Source organism: Rhinoraja longicauda, chromosome 18 (genome assembly GCF_053455715.1).
Source record: "Rhinoraja longicauda isolate Sanriku21f chromosome 18, sRhiLon1.1, whole genome shotgun sequence".
NCBI classification, from domain to species: Eukaryota; Metazoa; Chordata; class Chondrichthyes; order Rajiformes; family Arhynchobatidae; genus Rhinoraja; species Rhinoraja longicauda.
Genome location: NC_135970.1, coordinates 32,110,005 through 32,127,512, shown reverse-complemented (window position 1 = coordinate 32,127,512; position 17,508 = coordinate 32,110,005). Strand labels below are relative to the sequence as shown.

The window sequence follows — 17,508 nt, the reverse complement described above, 5'->3', positions numbered from 1 at the left end:
GATCTCTGATTAATATGAAATAATCCGGTTTAATTTTGTGTTACTATTTTTACTCTTATGTTTATATATATATTTTATTTCAATAGTTTCATTTTTACAAATTGATTGCATCATTTGCATTGCCCAGCTATTAGTTGCATAAAAATGTTATTATGTTTGCTAGATTATTACTGAAATGGTTGAATGGCAGAAAGTTGCTGCATTTGGGCTTTCGGCATGAATTCATGATATATATGGATATGTTTAACATCAGAACAAAAATCTGAGAATTACAACACTGTCACAGTTGGTTTTGTCTATTATATAAAAAATACCTCATAAGATATTTTCAGCAAAATGCAGGCGAGATTACTGGAGCACAATATCCAAATAGTGCAGAGTTGGGGATATGCACAGTGAAAATACAAACGTACATAGCTTTTGCCTGAGCTACAACAAATTAAATTATGAGGAAACAGTGTTACACTGACTGACTTACACCAAATGATATGAAGTTGCTGCATTTGTGCTTTAGATGCAGGCTAAACTCAGGACATTTAGACCTCCTCCATTTAATTGCCCAAAGAACATATCAATTATGTCAGTTGTGGGTTTTTTTCTCAGTTTACTATTATTCCATTCCTTTCTTTTCATTTCTGCATACAATTTGATATTGAAGCAGCCATTCTAATTTGCAATTCCCTGTGCTGTTAACTGCCATGCTTCATTCCCGGTCCTTATTTACCCTGTTTCCTAGATGCCCCACTTCCCTCACTGTCAACTTGTACTTTCAATAACCACCCAAGTTCACAAGTTTTAAGGGTAGAATTAGGCCATTCGGCACATTGAGTCTACTTCGCCATTCAATCATGGCTGATCTCTGCCTCCTAATCCCATTTTCCTGCCTTCTCCCCATAACACTTGACACCCGTTCTAACCAAGATTGTTTTCTATCTCTGCCTTCAAAATACCCAGCAAAGAATACCAAACCTTAAACAGATTTGGCCAAGTCTAACCAACATCATATGTCACGAGAAACAGTCCATTAAGCCTATTTCCTTCACTATATACCTGTTTGCCTTTGTGGGGAGACCACAATGATGTCCATCAGTCCCTCTACATTCGCGAGGATGGTTTCCTTGTTCCGACCGGTGTATTTGTCCACACGCTGCACTGATTTGGTTTGCCAGTCCGTCCAGTAAATCCACCGATCGTGCTAATTGTAAAGGTAATGACTTTACTTTTCACATCGAACAATGCATGCAATTTAAAACTATGCACAACTCTACTACGATTAATTATTCCAAATGCAATTGAAGTTTCTATTCGGGAATACGACTTCTTCAAGTAAAAGCCGGGAGAATTTGGGATTAAATAACGTTTATGATGCTAGAGTAATCACTCAACACTTCTATCATTACCTGGACGAAGAATTGGAGATGATTGAACATGGCAACTTCACGCCTTCAGCTTCACACTGCAGTCTTATGCACTTTGTTTGTACTGAAAACATGCAATTCCCCTCACAAAATCCTCCGGTTTCAAATAAATGTGGAAGTATTTTAATTTTCTACAATTATTTAACTGAAACATTTCTCCTTTGTTGCACAAACACTCTCATCTGTGATCACCAATCATACCCCCTCTGCCATATTGGCACCATTAAGGGGTTCTAATATGAATATTAACATTTACCAAATGTTTTATCTGTTTAGATTAATTAACAATGTGAAGCCCAGAGTCCACCCCATTTATACTTTGATATGAATAACCAAAAATGCTGTTCAATAAATATTTTAATTGTGACTTATCTCCTCCCTAACTGCTCTCATGTTCTCTGTGGACAGCGGACTTGCGTAGAGATGTTGCCCACATTGCACAACAGGCCATTCGGCCCATCATTCCTGTTCTGCAAGGATGGTTGTAAGAAGCACAGGCACCAATCCATGGAAAAATGTGCATTGTTGCATTAAATGTTCAACTAAATGCATAATATTAATGTTAACATGGCCAGTTTTTATTTCAAGAAGCAAAGGGAGGGAAGATTAATTCTTCGATAATATAGTTATAGAATTGTTACAACATGAAAGAAGATTCAAATTTCAGTCTCACAAAGTGCTGGAGCAACTCAGCGGGTCAGGCAGCATCTCTGGAGAACATGGATAGGTGACGTTTTGGGTTGGAACCCTTCTTCAGACCATTTCCTTGTCTAAAATTGTAAAAGGGGTGTGGCTGTGTTCTGCAGCTGCGGCTCACCGGCAGTCTCTCTGTCTTTTTTTTTGTTTTTTGTCTATTGTCATCGTTTAATGTACGTTTTGTTCTATTTTTAACTCTGTGTATGTGGGGGGGTGGTGGGGGGGTTGGGGGAAACCTTTTTTTCTAATCTCTTCCTCAACGGAGATGCGACCTTTACCGTGTCGTATCTCCGTTCGCGCTACGGCCTAACATCGTGGAGTCGGCGGCCTTCAGCTGGGATCGACCTTGAAGACTCCGGTCGCAGGGCCTGGACTTACCATCTCGGAGGCTTCGGCCGTGGGCCCTGCAGACCGCAACATCGGGAGTTCGCAGGTCCCTGGCTGGCGACCGGTTTTTGGGAGCTCCAGCCGTAGCAGCTTCGACCGCCCCGAAGCGCGAGGTTTGATCGACCCGCTCGCAGGCCCTTCATCACCCTGCGTGGCTCGGCCGCGGCACTTTCCATCGCCCGGTGGGGCTCAGGACTTTCATCGGCCTGCACGGCTCGGCCCTGGGACTTTCCATCGCCCGGTGGGGGCTCGGGACTTTCATTGGCCTGCTCGGCTCGGCCCTGGGACTTTCCATCGCCCGGTGGGGGCTTCAAAAAGTTGGGAGCCTCGATCACCTCGTGGCACCACGGGAGAAGAATGAGGAGGAGATAAGACTTTGCCTTCCATCACAGTGAGGGTGTGCCTAGAGCAATCACTGTGATGGCTGTTTGTGTAAAAATTGTATCTGTGTGTCCTGTGCTTTTTGTTGTCTACTGCCGGACCCTGACGTGAGAGGACGCTGGCGTTGTTTATTCGTCGCTTTTCCGTTAGGATAGTTTGTCTGTTTGTTTTTATGTTGATTGTTTTTGTAAAGCGCTTTGAGCACCCGATAAGGCACTATATAAAATAAATGAATTATTATTATTATTATTATTATCCTTCTTTTTACTTGCGATTCTCTGTTTCTCCACCAAGGGGCACTATTATATCTAAAAGCTATAATAAAAGCTACAATCTATAGACTAACACTCTTGTTTGTTTGTTTGTTTGTTCCTGATTTACAGCCAAAACGGAACATGATAGCGTGACAATTTTAGGCCCACCTTACTCACCGCCGTCCCTTTGGTGCTAATGGAAGAAGTTTCATTGAAATCGGTGTTATATTAAAGTTATTCACATTTTAAAGTTTAAATCTATCTCCTCGGGAGGGAGGGGGGAGGGAGGGAGTGGGTGGGTGGAGGGAGGGAGAGGGGGAGGACAAGGGGGGTTGAGGGGGATGGAGTGGGGGGAGGGGAAACGAGGGGATGGGGAGGGGGTGGGAGGGGGAAGGGAGAGGGGAGGGAGGGGGGAGAGGGGAGGAGAGGGGGGGGGTGCTGCACCAATGCAGGAGCGGTTTGGGCTCAATGGGTCCACTTGGTCGAGTAAAGGTTAAAAAGACACAGCGTGCTGGAGTACCTCAGCAGGTCAGGCAGCATCTCAAGAGAACATGGGTAGGTGACGTTTCGGGTTGGGTCCCTTCTTCAGACTCGAGACACCAGCAGGAACTCTGCACAGTGCAGTGTGGCCGCTGGCCTTTCCACTGAACATCGTGATGGTGCTTTGGAAAAGGCACCATCATTCACTTCGACGGGCAGCTGGCTGAACACTCACCTGATGATAATGTACATTTCTGAAGCACCTGCTATAATCATGGTATGTGCACACGTTCCCTATCATCCTCAGCATCATTGCTTTGAATGTACAAACCTTAAATAAAATATTTCTTACCTGCGTTAAGGCAAAGGGATGTGTAACTTGGCCAATGAGAACTTGCCGTAGGTTTCCATTTAAATCGCAGCTTTCTATTCTGTCTAAGTGGGCATCCACCCAGTAGATCCTGCCAGGAATAATTGTTCTCATCAAATTTATAAATATTGCAGAGGGATATGACACGCTACATAATCCCAGATTTAATCCCATCAATAGGAGATTACTCCAATCACAGCTCCTGCCTGAATGTAATTCAATCTGCATTTTAACATCATACTGAATTGTTTTCTGGATAAGTAGTTTACTTTAGTTTAGAGAAGCAATATGGAAACAGGCCCTTCGGCCAACCGAGCCTATGCCGACCATCGATCGCCCTAGTGATCTATTAGCCATCGATTACGCTAGTCCTATATTATCCCAGTAACTCATCCACTCCTTACACACTGGGGGCAATTTACAGCAGCCCGTTAACCTACAAACCCACATGTCGTTGGGATGTGGGTGGAAACCGCAGCACCCGGAGAAAACCCTTGCAGCCACAAGTAGAATGTGCAAACACAACACAGACAGCACTCAAGGTCAGGATTGAACCTGAGTCTCTGGCGCTGTGAGGCACCAGCTCTATCAGCTGCGCCACCGTGCCACTGTAAATTCAATCCTTAAAACCATCAAACTGCTAGTTTCCAGCTACGATGAACCACTGAAGTAGAACACTGGCAAGGAGCCAGGGTGGAATGAAGCTTTACTTCATAACCTGAATCGGCTAATTGAGTTCCTGCTCCCTCTCGCTCCTGATGCAATGATTATCCAATTGCCCGTTTACACATTTGGCCTTTCTCAGCTCACCTCCTTGTGTCATAATCCAAGGTTAAACCGTTTGGCCAACCCAGATCAGTGTTGATGAGGACTTTGCGGTCAGTGCCATCCAACTGCGCACGCTCGATTTTGGCAAGATTTCCCCAGTCTGTCCAGAAGAGATACCTAGAGGAACACAAAAGCAATGTTCACGTTTTTCTTATTGGTTTCACAGGAACCTATTATTTCATAGCCACAGATCTCCGCGCTGCAGAATCTAAATCTAAAAAATCTCAGCCACACACCCATTATCAAATGAAGTGTAACTTTATTTTGCAGTTTCACTCAATGACGTATTTTTCTAACATTACACACTGTCGAGTATATCAGCAGCTGGAGCTAATGATTCTTATTGATCGCTCGAACCAAACAATCGATGACATTGATTCTACATTGTAGTTCCAACTACAGTAGCCTTACTCTTTCATATATTGTGGGGGGAAAAAATCTAATTCAAGTGCAGACAGAAATATGTTCTTACTTTGAAGTTGGCTTTGGAGAGTTTAAGGGGTAAAGGCCCTTAGAGCATCTGCTGGCTTCTATAATTAGTTTAGTTCAGAGTCATATAGTACTGAGGCAGGCCTTTTGGCACAACTTGCCCATGCAGACCAAGATGCCCCATCTACATTAGTCCCACCTGCCCACGTTTGTCCCATATCCTTCTTAACATTTCCCATTCATGTATCTGTCCAAACATATTTTAAATGTTTATAGTACCTATAGTTTAGAGATACAGGATGGAAACAGGCCCTTCGGCCCACAGCGTCCACGCTGACCATTGCCAAGATGTGAGATTGTTTCTCTTTTAATATAAATGATCCTTGCATAAACTTTTACAAACTTTGCTTAATTTAAGTTGGGTTTAACGCTTCAACACTTGCCTCATTGGGATGTCAGTGATCAGCAGAAATATGTGGTAAACTAGTACATTTAGCTCAAAGATGAGCAAACACTTCAGAAATGACGATCTATTCTCCATTCAGATCACATTGAAATTATTGGCCGTAATATGGCCTTTTTAGAATGGAAATATGGAACAGAGTATAACTTAACAATAGGACTTTGTACAACAATGGATCCTCCTTCGTTGAAAAAAGATTTGCTTACCCTTTCCTGGGAAAGACGGCGATTGCCCTGGGCTCGTCCAGGCTGTTATTGATGAGCACCTTGCGGCAGGTTCCATCAAGCCAAGACACCTCAATGGTGTTTCTGCCCGTATCTGTCCAGTACAGGTTCCTTGCCACCCAGTCAATGGCCAAGCCATCAGTCGTTTTTAGACCCTGGCTAATCACCGTCTCCATGCCACTGCCGTTAAGGTTTGCACTTCTGGTAAACCAAAAAAGTAGAGTTTTTTTTAAAGATGGGAAACTATGGGGAACACTAGGACTCGGGCTCAGTTACACAAATCATTAAAGTCGAGTGCATAAGTACAACAGGCAAACAAAATGATTCAAACTGAGTTGAGGCTTCAGAGACTTGCTCAGACTCCACCAGAACCATAGGTCTGGCAGGACATACAGATAGTGAAGTGGTCCAACCCAGCTTCATAAAATATAGAACAGTACAGCACAGGAAAGATTTAGGTTTGTTATTGTCAGGCGTACCGAGTTAGAGTGAAACGCTTTGCTTTGCATGCTATCATATCATATATCTATCATATCATATCATATCTATCCAATCAGATCTGCTAATACCATACATACATACAATCAAGTCAAACTCAAGTACAATAGGTAGAGCAAAGGGGAAGGTACAGATGAAGGGATATGGGTTATGTGCAGGTAGATAAATGATGGTCTTGGCATCATGTGCGACTGACATTGTGGGCAAAGGACCTGTTCTTGTGGTGTCGGGAGACACAAAATGCTGGAGTAACTCACCAGATCTGGAGGAAATTATTAGGCCCCTGCAGGACCTATACATCAGGAGGTGCAGATCAAGAGCAAGCAAGATTATGGGGGACCCCTACCACCCCAGCAACGGACTGTTCCAGCTGCTACGGTCAGGCAAACGCCTCCGCTGTCATGCTGTGAAAACGGAGAGGATGAGACGGAGTTTCTTCCCACAGGCCATCAGGACTGTTAACTATTATAACTCCAAGGACTAAATTTTTTTTCTGTATTAATTTTAATTTATATGCTGTAATTGTAATTTTTTGTGCACAATCCGCAGGCATTGCCACTTTCATTTCACTGCACATCGTGTATGTGTATGTGACAAATAAACTTGACTTGACTTTTGGGATGGAACTCTTCTTCAGACTAAAGGATGGGGGGGGGGCTGGAGGCGATAAAAGACCAAAATAAATCAGGGCCAGCAACAGATTACCTCAGGAAGGGTGGAGTCCATAATGGCCCATTGTTGGCTGGGGAAGAGGGATACGAGGATGCGAACAGTGGTTCTTGTGTACTGTTCCTTGTTCGAGATGTCAGCAAATGCCCATTTATCATTCATAAGTGGGCAGGTTATTAAAGGATGAAGATGCTCATCCTTACCTGATGACATCCAGGAAGACATCTGTGTAGTAAACCTTCATCTCCACACTGTCATAGTCCAGGGAGATGACATTATGTAGCTCAGGAACAGGGACATGCACATCCGTGTAATCGGTTGTGTCCAGAGAGATGCGGCGGATGCTCCCGCGGCTGGAGAAAAGCAGGTAGGTCTCGGGGGCATCGTTGCAGGTTCTCCCATCACTCTTCATTTGGATTCCTGTTGGGCAGGCACATCTGATGCCGCTGGGCCGGGGCAGGCACAGGTGGCTGCAGCCCCCATTCCTGACACTACACTTGTTAAAACCTGCAGAGAAGAAACACAAAGTCTGAAGAGCGTAGACACTAGGAAGCGCAGGTGCTGGTTTACAGAAAAATACACAATGTGCTGGAGTAACTCAGCAAGCACAGTACGGGAATTGGAAGAGGAGATAAAATGGTTAGCAACCGGGAGTTCCAGCAGGCCTTGGCGGTCCAAGCAATGTCAAATCTCTTACCCAGGACACGCAAGGACTATGGAGAGCAGGCAGAGGAGATTAACTGCATCATGTAAGGCACAGACATTGTGGGCTGAATGGCCTGTTGCTGAGCTGCACTGTTCTATGCTCTAGTAGTTTTATAATACTACCAGGAGTATATTTAAGGTAAAGCATTTCCTGCATTCAATATTCAAAGTTGCCATTTACATTTGTTGCATCTCACAATAAAGCTGTTTTGAGGAACTGTTCTGAGGACCTTTCACAGGCCCTGTCTGGCTCATGACTGACTGACTGACTATCGGCAAGAGGAACAAATCAGGTTCATGGTTGTGTTCCGTCAGCAGATCAATGTGCACTGATAGACAGCTGGGAAATTGGGGCCAAGACCCAAGAGAGTCAGTAGATGCTTGGCAGAGAAGACAAGGGAAGGTAGTCCGGGGATCAGGGAGGAATTGGCAGTGAATTGAAATAAATATTTACCCATCTATGCTCAGAGAAATCATTAGCTCAGTCATTTTCCACAACGGTGACATGAAAATATATGACAACAGGTAATAAGATTTTCACAGATGGAAAAACTTGCGCAGGTGGGAATTGTTTTTATTATTTATGTGTTGTAGATCTGAATTGATCAGAGCAGGAGTAGGCTAAGACTGCCCTGCTGTTCAATCCAGTCATGGATAATGTGTAGACACAAGGAACTGTCGATGCCGGTTTATCAAAACGGACTCAAAGTGCTGGAGTAACTCAGTGGGTCAGGTAGCATCTGTGGAGAACATGGGTGGATGATGTTTCGGGTTCGGACCCTTCTCAACATGGATAAGCGATGTCTTAGTTTGTGTCCCTTCCCAAAAGGGTCCCAAACTGAAACGTTACCTATCCATGTTCTCCAGAGGTGCTACCTGACCCGTTGAGTTACTCCAGCACTTTGTGTCTTACATGGATAATGTGATCTTGGCCAGCCCTCTTATCCTTTGACGCCCCAACAAAAATACATCCATCTCAGCCCAGCATATATTCAACAACACATTCCCCACAGCGCTCAAGTGTTAGAGAGTTCCAAAGATTCATCACTCTCTGAGAAGCCATGTCTCACGGCGCGGGGTGCGGCTCGGCCGCGGGGCCTTCCATCGCCCGGTGCGGCTCGGCCGCTGGACTTAACATCGTCCGGTGCGGCTCGACCGCTGGACTTAACACCGTCCGGTGCGGCTCGGCCGCTGGACTTAACAGTGCCCGGTGCGGCTCGGCCGCAGGGCGTAACATCGCCCGGTGCGGCTCAGCCGCGGGACTTTTCATCGCTGGTGCGGCTCGGCCGCTGGACTTAACATCGCCCGGTGCGGCTTGGCCGTGGGGCCTTCCATCGCCCGGTGCGGCTCGGCCGCTGGACTTAACATCGCCCGGCGCGGCTCGGCCGCGGGGCCTAACATCGCTGGTGCAGCTCGGCCGCTGGACTTAACAGTGCCCGGTGCGGCTTGGCCGCGGGGCCTAACATCGCACGGCGTGGCTTGGCCGCGGGACCTAACATCGCTGGTGCGGCTCGGCCGCTGGACTTAGCGGTGCCCGGTGTGGCTCGGCCGCGGGGCCTAGCATCGCACGGTGCGGCTCGGCCGCGGGACTTAGCTGCGCACGGCTCGACCTTGGGGCCTTCCGTCGCCCGGCTCGGCCGCGGGATGTTTCAGCGCCCGGTGCGGCTCAGCCGCGGGGACTTCCATCCCCTTGCGGGGACTGTGCGGGTCGGTCGGGGACGAGCTGTCTGTCCGTGGGCGTGGGGAAGAGAGTGGAAGTTTTGTTGCCTCCATCACAGTGAAGGGGTGTTTGGAGACTGTGATGGATGTTTGTGTTGGGGTCATGTGTCTTGTGTTCTTTTTTGTGTATGACTGCTATGTAATTTCGTTCGGTACCTTGGTACCGAATGACAAATAAAGCTCTGTTGAACTGTTGAACTCCTCATCTCGGTCCGAAACAGGTGGTCCCTCACCCTGGCATTTAGTTCGAGATTCCCTCTGAAGGGAAATATCCTCTCAAGTCTCCACACAGTCTTACACATTTCAGTATGAAAGTGAGAATAAAGCAACTAGCAGGAATACCACAGTGTGAATGGAACATACCAAGGGGCTGACCACGGTCAATTGCTTGAATGTCCATGAGTCCCGGCAGGTTGCCTCGCACTGTAATCATGTCGCCACCCGTGTCCTTGTCGGCCCTTTGGATGCTTCGAGTCTGCCAGTCTGTCCAATAAATGTGATGGCCAAGTAGAGTCAGGCCGTAAGGGTGCTGGACAGGAGTGACGAGAGTTTGGCGGTTCGCACCATTCAGGTCCGCGGCCTCGATGCGCTGTATAATGTGACAGGAAATCAATGCAGAAAAACTGCGCTTCTTCTCAGAGTCAGTTCTTTAAACAATCAAAGTCCCATATTGTCATGGAGTCATACAGCACACAAACAGATCCTTTGGCCCAACCTGTCCATGCTGACCAAGATGCCCCATTACAATAGTCCCACCTGCCAGCATTTAGCTTGTACCCATCTAAACTTTTCCTCTCCATGTACCTGCCCAAATGTCTTTTAAATGGTGTTATATACTTGCCTCAACTACTTCCTTTGGCAGCTCATTCCACATACCCACCACCCTCTAAGTGAAAAAGATGCATCTCGGGTTCCTATTAAATTTTTCCCCTCTCACCTTAATCCTATGTCCTCTTTATTCCCCGACACCGGATAAATCATTTCTGTACATTCATCCTATCTATTCCCCTCATGATGTTACGCACCTCTATAAGATCACCACACAGTCTCCTGCGCTCCAAGGAATAAAGTCCTAGCCTGTTCACCACCTCCCTAGAGCTTTGGCCCTCAAGTCCTGACAACATCCTCTTAAATTGTCTCTGCACTCTTTACAGCTTAATAACATCCTTCCTATGGCAGGGTGACCAAAATTGAACGCAATATTCAAAAAAGTTGGCCTCATCAACCAGTGTTCAGAGCTCAAAGCTGAATTTGTCTTTTGTAAAAAGGATAGCGCCCATCATTCAATTAAATTCTATTTTAATATCACAGTGCAATGACAGGAGCATTAAAAAAACATTTGGGAAAAATCATGAATATTACGGTGTTATGGAAATATAACTTCAGGAAGTATCACATCTGATGAAATGGATTATTGGGCGAAGGCAGGAGAATGGGGTTGAGAGGGAAAGATAGATCAGCCATGATTGAATGGTGGAGTCGACTTGATAGGCCGAATGGCCTAATTCTGTTCCTAGAACTTATGAAATGGAACCTCACATTGGTTATCTCGCACATTCTCATACAGTGTAACTGCATGTACCTCAGTGTGTGCATCAGCCCACAGTAGTCGAGACGCCACTTTGTCAATGGCCAGACCATTGGGCCAGCCCAGGTTACTGTTGATGAGAATCGTCCTATCTGATCCATCCATTGCAGCACGTTCCAGTTTGGCATGTTCTCCCCAATCTGTCCAATACATGTTTCTGGGAACAAACGACATAGATGCAAGCATTAACTATAAGGCAATGATGTTTAGTTTAGTTTAGAGATACAGTGCGGAAACAGGTTCTTCGGCCCACCAAGTCCGCACCGACCAGTGATCCCTGCACATTAACACTATCCTAAACACAATAGGGACAAATTACATTTATTCAAGCCAATTAACCTACAAACGTGTACATCTTTGGAGTGATGTCTTTCTATAAAGTAATATGATTTGACCATCAGCAACTTGGATTGTTTTCTCTGAAGGGAGACCAGAAGGAAGTATTTAAAATTATGAAGGGCAGAGATAGGGTAGGCAGTCTGAACCTCCCCCTAAGGGTGGAAATGTCAAAGACAGAGGGCATAGCTTCAAAGCGAGAGGGGCCAAGTTTAAAGGAGATGCGCAGAGCAAGTGTTTTTGCAACAAAGGTGCCTGGAATGTGCTGCACGGTCGTGGAGGCAGATACGATATTGCTGTTTTACAAACTTTTAGAAAGGCACATTAGGTTGCTTATAAAAAGAATTGTGTCTGACATATGTGACACAGAATCCAGTAAAACTACCATCGTAAAATCACAAGGAGGGTCCCAACACAAAACGTCACCTATAGTCTGAAGAAGGGTCTCGACCCAAAACGTCACCCATTCCTTCTCTCCAGAGATGCTGCCTGTCCTGCTGAATTACTAATCCAGCACTTTGTGTCTACCGATAGCTATAGTTTAGTTTACTGTCACGTGTGTCGAGCTACAGTGAAAAGCTTTTTGTTGTGTGCTAACCAGTCAGCAGAAAGGCAAAACATGCTTGGAATCGAGCTGTTCATTGTGTACAGATAAAAGGAATAACGTTTAGTAGAAGTTAAATTCCAGTAAAGTCCGATTAAAGATAGTCTAAGAGGGTCTCCAATGAGATAGACAGTAGCTCAAGACCGCTCTCCAGTTGTGGTAGGATGGATCAGTCACCTGATACCAGCTGGGAAGAAACTGTCCCTGAATCTGGAGGTGTGCGATTTCTCACTCCTGTACCTCTTGCCTGATGGGAGAGGGGAGAAGAGGGAGTGGCCAGGGTGAGACTGGTCCTTGATTATGCTGCTGGCCTTGCTGAGGCAGCGTGGTGTAGATGGAGTCAATGGAAGGGAGGTCGGTTTGTGTGATAGTCTGGGCTGCTTCCACATCCATGTTCTCCAGAGATGCTCCCTGGCCCACTGAGTTACTCCAGCACTCTGTGTTTTATGTTAAATAGTACACTTATTTGAAAAGAAATTACAATATTACATTATTCACAAAATGCTGGAGTAACTCAGCAGGTCAGGCAGCATCTCGGGAGAGAAGGAATGGGTGACGTTTCGGGTCGAGACCCTTCTTCAGTATTACATGACAGTTTAGAATTAAAGTAACTTATTCAAAACAACAATAACAATATAAGAAATATGAGCAGGATTATGTTAAGTGACACCTGATGGTGTTGGGTCCGAAGAAAGGTCCTAAGCTGTAACGTCACCTATCCATGTTCTCCAGAGATGCTGCCTGACCCGCTGAGTTACTCCAGCACTCTGAAACGTCACCCATCCATGTTCTCCAGAGATGCTGCCTGACCCGCTGAGTTACTCCAACACTCGGTGAAACGTCACCTATCCATGTTCTCCAGAGATGCTGCCTGACCCGCTGAGTTACTCCAGCACTCGGTGAAACGTCACCTATCCATGTTCTCCAGAGATGCTGCCTGACCCGCTCAGTTACTCCAGCACTGTGTCTTTCTTTACCATAAAATAATTGATCATGGGGCTGCTGAGACATCTCCACTCACCCTTTCTCGTGGTGAAGAGCAATAGCTCTCGGACTGTCCAAGTTTTCCCAGATCAGAACCTTTCTCATTGTTCCATCCAAATTAGCAACTTCAATCCTGTTGGTGCCCGTATCTGTCCAATATATTTTACGGCCGGTGGCATCCACTGCCAGTCCATCGGTAGTCATTAGTCCTTGGGAGAGAAAGCAGTAGCTATGGAATATGTAGTTCCAACCGCAGCTTACTTTACAACCATGGAGTGAATATTTCAATACATTCAATGGTACATTTATTACTACCCAAGAAAGCCTTTTAGACTTTAGAGATACAGTGCGGAAACAGGCCCTTCGGCCCATCGAGTCCATGCTGACCAGCGATCACCCGTACATTAGCACTATGCTGCACATGAGGGACAATTTTATTTTTATAACTTACGGAAGCCAGTTAACATTCAAACCATCTACGGCTTTGGAGTGTGTGAGGAAACTGGAGCACCGGAGAAAACAAATGTGATTAAGATGGGTTAATATGGATAATTGATCATTTGTACAAACCAGAACCCAGTATGGTTCTGAACATCAGAGATGCACCATCTGCTCTGCATTAATTTTGGAAACACTTAATATATCGTCATTATTTGTAGACGAATTAAACACCCAATAGGTTTGGTGCTTTGCTTGCAATCAATGCTCCGGATTGCATTTGATCTGCCCACCATTTGAGCTTGTTTGGCTTCCTGCATAACTTCATGGCTGCTCCAAACTTTCCCCATTGCTTGTGTTCACAACTTCCAAAGGTGTCCCACTGTGCGGTGGAACGATGAAACAATGTGCAGACACTCTCTGCTCTCTCACCTGTGCTTACAATATCTTCCTGCTGCGATCCATTCAGATTGGCTCTGCTAATTTTATTCAGAGTGCTGTCTGACCAGTACACCTTGCCTGAAATAAAAGGATATTGCTTTAGGAAGAGGGATTGATTTGTGAAGGCTTTACTGGTCAGCTTAGCTTCAACAAAACAAAACGAAACGTATAAAGACAAAAGGAGAGCTTGCCAATAAAGAACAAGGGTTTACAATGCAACTCAAATTACAACAAAGGAGTGAATACCATTTCTGGATTTCTTTCATGTTCTGAACCAGTTTAAGACATTCCTTAGATTAGCCACATGATAAATGTGACATTCCTTATAACTAATTTGTTCTATAGCCTATAACTTTAAAGTATAGTCGTAGAATTATGCAGTACGGAAACAGCCCTTTGGCCCAACTCATCCATGCCGACCAAGATGTCCCAGCTGCTTGTATTTGCTCCATATTCCTCTTACTCTTTCCAATCATTGTACCCATCCAAGAGTCTTTTAAATGTTGTTGTAGTACCTGCCTCAACTACCTCCTCTCGCGGCTCGTTCCATATTCCTACCATACTGAGTGAAAAATGTGCCCGTTAGGCTCATATTAAATCTTGCTCCCTCACCTAAAACTGATGTCCTCTGGTTTCTCTTACCCTGGGTCAAAGACTCCCTTCTATGTTTTTATGATTCTGGATGATCAGCCATGATCATATTGAATGGCGGTGCTGTCTCGAAGGGCCGAATGACCTACTCCTGCACCTATTTTCTATATTTCTATTCCCCTCATGATTTTGTACACCTCTATACGATCACCCCTCATCCTCCTGCGCTCCAAGGAATAAAGTCCTAGCTTGCCCAATCTCTCCCTATAGTCCAGATCCTCAAATTCCTACTGAGGTGAAGCTGAATCATTTCCAAACACGATATCACAGCACATGAACATGGTATTAGTGATTCCCTGCAACAGCTTAGCTGAGGTGATGCAAAAGATTTGTATTTATTGGTAGCTCATTGCAGACGTCCAACTAATTGAACCATTGGGGCAGACCAGCATTTATATTGTGGTAAATGTCAAACAAAGTGTTTCCATATACAATCAATCACCTTCTTTAGGATCGACTCCAATTGCAATAGTGTTTTTCATGGTGTCATTGACGGGCAGCACAACATCAGCAAAGTAAGGGATATCGAGTGAGACCATCCGGACATCCGTTCTTCGTGCAAATATCAGGAAGCTGGTCATACCTGGAGAAATGCAAGAGAGATTATGGAAATGTTCTGCAGAGAGATGGAAAAATATTCCTCAACTATTAGACCATCTGCTCAGGCATCAAACCACCCTGGCAACAAGGAACTGCAGGTGCTGGTTCACAGATAAAGACATAAAGTACTGGAGTAGCTCAGCGAGTCAGGCAGCATCTCTGGAGAACATGGATAGGTGATGTTTCGGGTCAATAGGCAATAGGCAATAGACAATAGGTGCAGGAGTAGGCCATTCAGCCCATCGAGCCAGCACTGCCATTCAATGTGATCATGGCTGATCAGGGTCAGGACCTTTCTTCAGACTAATGAATGTGCAGAAGGGTCCCGACCATGAACATCACCTATCCATGTACTCCAGAGATATTGCCTGACCGGCTGGGTTACCCCAGCACTTTGTGTCATATCTTTCCGCCAAAATATTCAAGTTATCCATTTAAAAGTAGGGTGCCTGTGTTTTCTGAAATGTATTCCATGCCCCAAAGTGAAACAAAGAGCACTATGTTCACACCTTGTACATATATCACTGGAGTGGCAAATAACAGCAGACATCCAAAGACGTACAACAAGTTGGTTTAATTTCTGACAATCATCAGTTACTTTTTGCAAAAGTGCTTCCGCTGTCTTTTCAAAACGAAAACGCCCCAGGTATGAAAGGACGTTTAATTATGTGAAATGCCCTCTGTGCCACGTGTCGATAGAGGAGTCACAGCTTACCAGGCGCACACGTCTTTCCATCAGCAAGGAGGTTGATGCCAGTGGGACAGGCACAACTGTAGCCCGTGGGCAGTGGAGCGAGGAGACACAGGTGGCTGCAGCCTCCGTTGTTTATTTTACACATGGTCGCCACTGTGGATGACAGAAACAACAATCCTTTACAATAACCACTGCAGGATGAGATATAGTAGCTTCCCTTGGACCAACTGAATACATCACAATTTACATTAAATCATAGAATGTAGCACCGCACAGGAACAGGCCCTTCGGTCCACAATGTCTGTGCCGGACATGATGCCAAGACCAACTCCTATCTGCATCCCTCCATTCCCTGCATATTCATACACCAAGGTAAATGCCACCATCACATCTACCTCCACCACCACCCCCAGCAGCATGTTCCAGGCACATCTCCTTCAAACTTTGCCTCTTTCACCTTAAAGCTTTGACCTTGAGTATTTGATGCTTCCATCCTGGGACAAAGATTGTGACTGTCTATCCTATCTATGCTATCTACTGTATATAACTTAATATACTTCTATCAGCTCTCAACCTCCTACATTCCAGAGAAAGCAATCCAACCTCTCCCTGCAGCTAATCCAGGCACCATTCCGGCAAACCACCAATTCTGCACCCTTTCCAAAGCTTCCACATCCTCCTTGTAATGGGGTGACCAGAACTGCATGCAATACTCCAAATGCAGCCCGCCCAAAGTCCCATAAAACTGCATCATGACACCCTGCATCTTATACTCAAGGCCTCGACCAACGAAGGCAAGCATATTATACTGTATGCCTTCTTGTCCATTCTATCTACTTGTGTTGTCATTTTCAGGGAGTTATGGAGGTCAGGGAGGTCAGGCAATATCTCTGGAGTACATGGATAGGTGATGTTCATGGTCGGAACCCTTCTGCACATTCATTAGTCTGAAGAAAGGTCCTGACCCTGATACCCCAAGATACCTCTACATCAATGCTGTTAAGGGTCTTGCCATTAATTGTATATTTTCCCCTTGCGTTTGACCTCCCAAAGTGCAACACCTCGCACTTGCACAGATTAAACGCCATCTGCCATTTCCCTGCCCATTTCTGTAGCTGAACTTTATGCTGCTGTATACTTTGATAGCCTTCCTCACAGTCCACGACCCAGCAATCCCAGTGTCATCTGCAAACTGATAAGCCAATCCGTCTGCACTTGCATCCAAGTCATTTATATTTTTCATTAAACAACTTAGAGCCACATGTAAGTAAAGATCTGCAGAGTTAGGTCCTTGCTCCTTACCCGACATGCGTTGCCGATGGAACATGTGAATATCCATGAGGTTTTCCAGGTTTTCCCGCAGTACCACACGACCTAAGCCGGTGTTTTTATCTGCACTCTGAATGCTCTTTGATTGCCAGTCAGTCCAGTAGATCTTGTCATTGTGTATCGTCAGTCCAAAAGGATGAGGCAGCTGAGTGCCAATCAGAACCTAGGAGAGTGTGGCAAGAATGTGGAGGTGAAGGAAAATTTACATCAATGCGGACTATCTGTAACTTAAAAGCATGCACAACGTCAACTTGCAGTCCAAGTTGAGAAGTAAAACATTATTAGCATGATTGTATTGCAATGGAGTTCCAATGAGCATTTG

General features: G+C 45.3%; 1 protein-coding gene across 3 annotated transcripts in view; it reads right to left on the bottom strand.

The window, feature by feature from the left end:
• Positions 1–17,508, bottom strand: part of lrp4 (low density lipoprotein receptor-related protein 4) — a 258,361-nt gene that overhangs the window by 26,728 nt on the left and 214,125 nt on the right. For all 3 annotated transcript variants that reach the window (XM_078415462.1, XM_078415463.1, XM_078415465.1), the window contains exons 21-32: positions 17,160–17,349; positions 15,879–16,010; positions 15,006–15,146; positions 13,904–13,990; positions 13,071–13,242; positions 11,104–11,266; positions 9,885–10,110; positions 7,301–7,604; positions 5,913–6,131; positions 4,797–4,931; positions 3,969–4,077; positions 1,051–1,195 (exon numbers count right to left, since the gene is read on the bottom strand). In XM_078415462.1, the coding sequence (XP_078271588.1) occupies positions 1,051–1,195; positions 3,969–4,077; positions 4,797–4,931; positions 5,913–6,131; positions 7,301–7,604; positions 9,885–10,110; positions 11,104–11,266; positions 13,071–13,242; positions 13,904–13,990; positions 15,006–15,146; positions 15,879–16,010; positions 17,160–17,349 (2,023 nt within the window). The remainder of the gene's footprint in view (positions 1–1,050; positions 1,196–3,968; positions 4,078–4,796; positions 4,932–5,912; positions 6,132–7,300; positions 7,605–9,884; positions 10,111–11,103; positions 11,267–13,070; positions 13,243–13,903; positions 13,991–15,005; positions 15,147–15,878; positions 16,011–17,159; positions 17,350–17,508) is intronic.